This window comes from Sinocyclocheilus rhinocerous, unplaced genomic scaffold (assembly GCF_001515625.1).
Source record: "Sinocyclocheilus rhinocerous isolate Xijiao unplaced genomic scaffold, SAMN03320098_v1.1 scaffold298, whole genome shotgun sequence".
Taxonomy (NCBI): domain Eukaryota; kingdom Metazoa; phylum Chordata; class Actinopteri; order Cypriniformes; family Cyprinidae; genus Sinocyclocheilus; species Sinocyclocheilus rhinocerous.
The window spans coordinates 174,532-178,371 of NW_015650702.1; the positions used below are offsets into that span (position 1 = coordinate 174,532).

The 3,840-nt window shown below is 36.7% G+C and overlaps 1 protein-coding gene across 2 annotated transcripts in view; it reads left to right on the forward strand.

Moving 5' to 3' along the window:
* LOC107712369 (ubiquitin-conjugating enzyme E2 G1-like) overlaps window positions 1-3,821 on the forward strand; it is a 7,290-nt gene extending 3,469 nt beyond the window's left edge. For both annotated transcript variants that reach the window (XM_016517599.1, XM_016517598.1), the window contains exons 4-6: window positions 391-569; window positions 789-912; window positions 3,112-3,821. In XM_016517599.1, coding sequence (XP_016373085.1) covers window positions 391-569; window positions 789-875 — 266 coding nt within the window. In that variant the 3' untranslated portion in view covers window positions 876-912; window positions 3,112-3,821. The remainder of the gene's footprint in view (window positions 1-390; window positions 570-788; window positions 913-3,111) is intronic.
* Window positions 3,822-3,840: the final 19 nt, after the last annotated feature.

Sequence of the window (3,840 nt, forward strand, 5' to 3'; positions counted from 1 at the left end):
AAAAAAAAAAAAAAAAAGACTTTCAGCTGAAGCTTTTTTGTTTTGTTTTGTTTGCAGATTTCCACTGAATTTAAACATCCATTATTCTTTAAGCTGCACTCACTAATTTTTTTGCTAATTGATAATGCAGTTCGCTTGGACTTACACCAACACCTAACATTGTGAATTCAGCCTCATAAAATTATGGCGTAAACCTTTAAAATTATGCACATTCCCGGCAACTTGTGTGTTATTGTTAGCCATTTATTGGTGGTAATTTAATGCTATCAGCCACCATATTTATGATTTTCAGTGGTCTATTAAATTAAATGCAACAGTAAAAGTGGTTAATTGTAAGGCTCTGTAATAACTGCCATCAAATCTCATGTCTTCTCTCTGTATTGTTTGCAGTTGACAAAAATGGTGATGTTTGTATTTCGATATTGCACGAGCCGGGGGAGGATAAATACGGCTATGAAAAACCAGAAGAGCGCTGGCTCCCCATTCACACCGTAGAGACCATCATGATTAGCGTCATCTCAATGCTTGCTGACCCCAATGGAGATTCCCCTGCCAATGTTGATGCAGCAGTAAGTCTAATGCTAACTTGTTGAACCTACTGAACTTGACTGACTATAGATGTTTATCAGTAGATATTTAATAAATAATTTGCTTCATGTTCCATCGTGTGCACTTTAGCTGAATGTGATGCTGTACTTTTCACCATACCTTTCCTCATAAATGAGAAGTTACATTTCACCTTTATTTTTACATGTGTATTAATTTTTTTTATCTGTTTAATATTTCAGAAAGAGTGGAGGGAAGACAGACATGGTGAATTCAAAAGAAAAGTTGCCCGCTGTGTAAGAAAGAGCCAAGAGACTGCCTTCGAGTGATATTCATCTAGCAGCTTGTAGCTTCACTATTTTCAGGGTAAGCAAGTGGACTTTTACCCTTTCATTTTACTGCCAAAGTCTTGTGACCGTTTTTTTTCTTCTTCCCCAACTTGACTGACTGACAGACAACTCCCAAACACAGAGCCAGAAAATGCAAAGAACCATTATTGCAGGCTTTAAAGCCACCCCTTAGCTGAATGGGGTTTTATCCTTGACGAATGGTGGCAGTTATCCACCTTAAGACTGGATGTGGTCACAGAGTAGATCTACAGGCTTTTTATGTTGATTTGCATGATTTTACATGATTTTATTACCATGTTGATTTTTAAAGAAATTGTAAATGGTGCATTAAAATTTATCTGCATGTGAAAATTATAAAGTCAGGAAAATATTACTGACACTTGTACAGGATTAAAATAAGACAATTTTTAAATTGCTTCACCTTACCATACAGGGCTAATCCCCTCAGAATAGAGCTTTTGTCAGGCTGAGTAGAGTTCTGCCATAGTAATCGTGCGAGCTAACCTGTTATAACAAGTTCCCAAAGCTTGTTCAAAATGGAGGTTCAGTGGTAAGATGTTAGGTAACATTAGTGTCTCTTTTGTCTGCTTAGACTGTCTTAGGTAAGCTATAGACCCTATAGACCTCTCAGGGCTTATGAAATTTTTGCACTGTTTGCCTCTTATTTACACAGTGGCAGTATCCTTTAAAATGGTATACATATAGTTTGGGGTTGGTAGGAAAAGTTGTCTCTTTCTCACCAAGGCTGCATTTATTTAATTGAAAATACAGTAAAAACATTATTATTATTTTTTTTTTTACAAATTTGGTTTCATTATATTTTTAAATGTAATTTATGGCAAAGCAGAATTTTCATCAGCCATTATTCCAGTCTTCAGTGTCCTGTCTCCTAGTGCTGGGTGGTATGACCAAAAATTGATATCACGGTATTTTTTCAAAATTATACCGGTTTCACGGTACATGACGGTATTTTTTTTTCATGCATGACCGGGTGTTAACCATATTTTCTACTGATTAAGAGAGGAAATACTGCAGTATATTGACTTAGAATGCCCTATTTTACTGTCATGATGAGTGAATATTGTCAAAAAATACCACACTAAATAGTGACTAAACACGACCCCTTTTAATACATGTTAACCAGGAGTCACTCTCATTTATAATCGCGACATCGTCTGATAAAATCAACATGCATCTACACTAAAGAGCGGCTCCTCTTTCACTGTCGTAACTCCTCCTTTTATCCTTTCGGAGCTCCTCCGTGGGACTCGAGACCGGTGAGTGGTGCAGGTGTCGCTCATTATCAATTGGCAAATCTTCCAACTGAACCATAGCTAAGGTTTATCCAAAAAAGTCGCTAGGTTTGTCAGTATGAATATTCTATGGAAAAAATCCGCTAAAAGGGTCTGAAAGTTGCTAAATCTAGTGCTAAAGTCGCGCTCGTGTGTGTGAGACGCGGGAGCTGATGGCAGGGGGCGGTGGATATTTGTGGCGGTCAATGTGGATATTGTGGATGAGTTCTTCTGTGTCATCACATTCTATTAGTTCTACAGCTTCAGTTTCAGAACTTTCACGCTTAGTAACACATAGCCTACAGCTGTTCCCTCACCACAGTGCAACCGTGAAAAGTGACCACTTTTAAACAGCGTTGCGTTCCGAACGTTGTTTAAGTGACATACTTATTGCGGTATTTTAAAAATTCATATCATAACAAAAATAAACAATTCGTATGAACCGGTATACCGCCCAGCACTACCGTCTCCTTCAGAAATCATTCTAATATCATTCTAATATCATTCTAATATGCTGATCTGGTATTTATGAAACATTTCTTATTATCAGCATTGTAAAGAGTTTAACAACACTTTTTTTTTTTTTTAAGATTTTTTTTAATTAATAGAAAGTTCAAAAGAACAGTGTTATATATTTTAGAGTCACTTTTGATCTATATAGGGTATCCTTGCTAAATAAGAAAATTAATTTGTTTAAAAAAAAAAAATTTGTGCCGGCCCCAAACACGGTAGTGTAAAAAAAAAAAAAAAAGTATGTTTAAAATTGAAAAAAAATAAAAAAATAAACTGCTGATCTGTATCACTTTTTTTAGCCTTCAGGTTTTAAAGGCTTTACATATCTAAAGGTCTATAGTTAGTCTGGCATTTGGTTTATGTTCTGACATTTTGTTGAAATATCTCTAATATTTCTGTGTCTTTCACAGGTCTCCAGTTGAGAAACAACATGGCACTTTCTTGCACTCTACCAACTGGTTTTCATTGAATGTTGGCAGTAACAGACTGGCATTAATAGGCTGCAATAGAACATAAGGCCATCACAGATGCTGACAGAAATGCCAAGCAAGTGCCAACAAAAAAAGAGAAAAAAAACCTAAACAATTATGCTTTTTTTTTTTTTTTTTCTTTCTTTCTTTCTTTTCCAAGTCTATGAACTGATACAACTTTTCAGGAAGAGATTGTAAAGATGTGTACATAGCACAGACATAAAAACCGGATAATATATAATAACTTGTTCCTATCCATCCAGCAAGACTTGGTACCAAATAAAATAGCAGTTCTATAGTTAGAGTGTGACATCATGTAAAGTTCTTGAAGACTATAGTTCATCTCCCACCCTCCACCTCTGGCTGCCGCACATCTAGTGTGCATCAGATCTGTTACAGGTGCAAGTGGCCTGCCCTGACGTACCCACTTGTCAGTTTGAACAAAAGTCTGCTTTGGCATTTCTCACTCGATCCAGTTTTAGGGTGGGGAAGGCAGGGGTAAGCTATTGATAAGATTCAAAGCATGCTTGTCATGATGGAAGGCTTTCTCAATCGGGACACTTCAGGTAAAATAGCTATAAAGCACGATCATTTTCTTATTAATTAGGGGTCATGAAGGTACTTCCCTGATTTGGTTTTAAATGGGGTGGGCGGGGGGGCAGGGGAGTG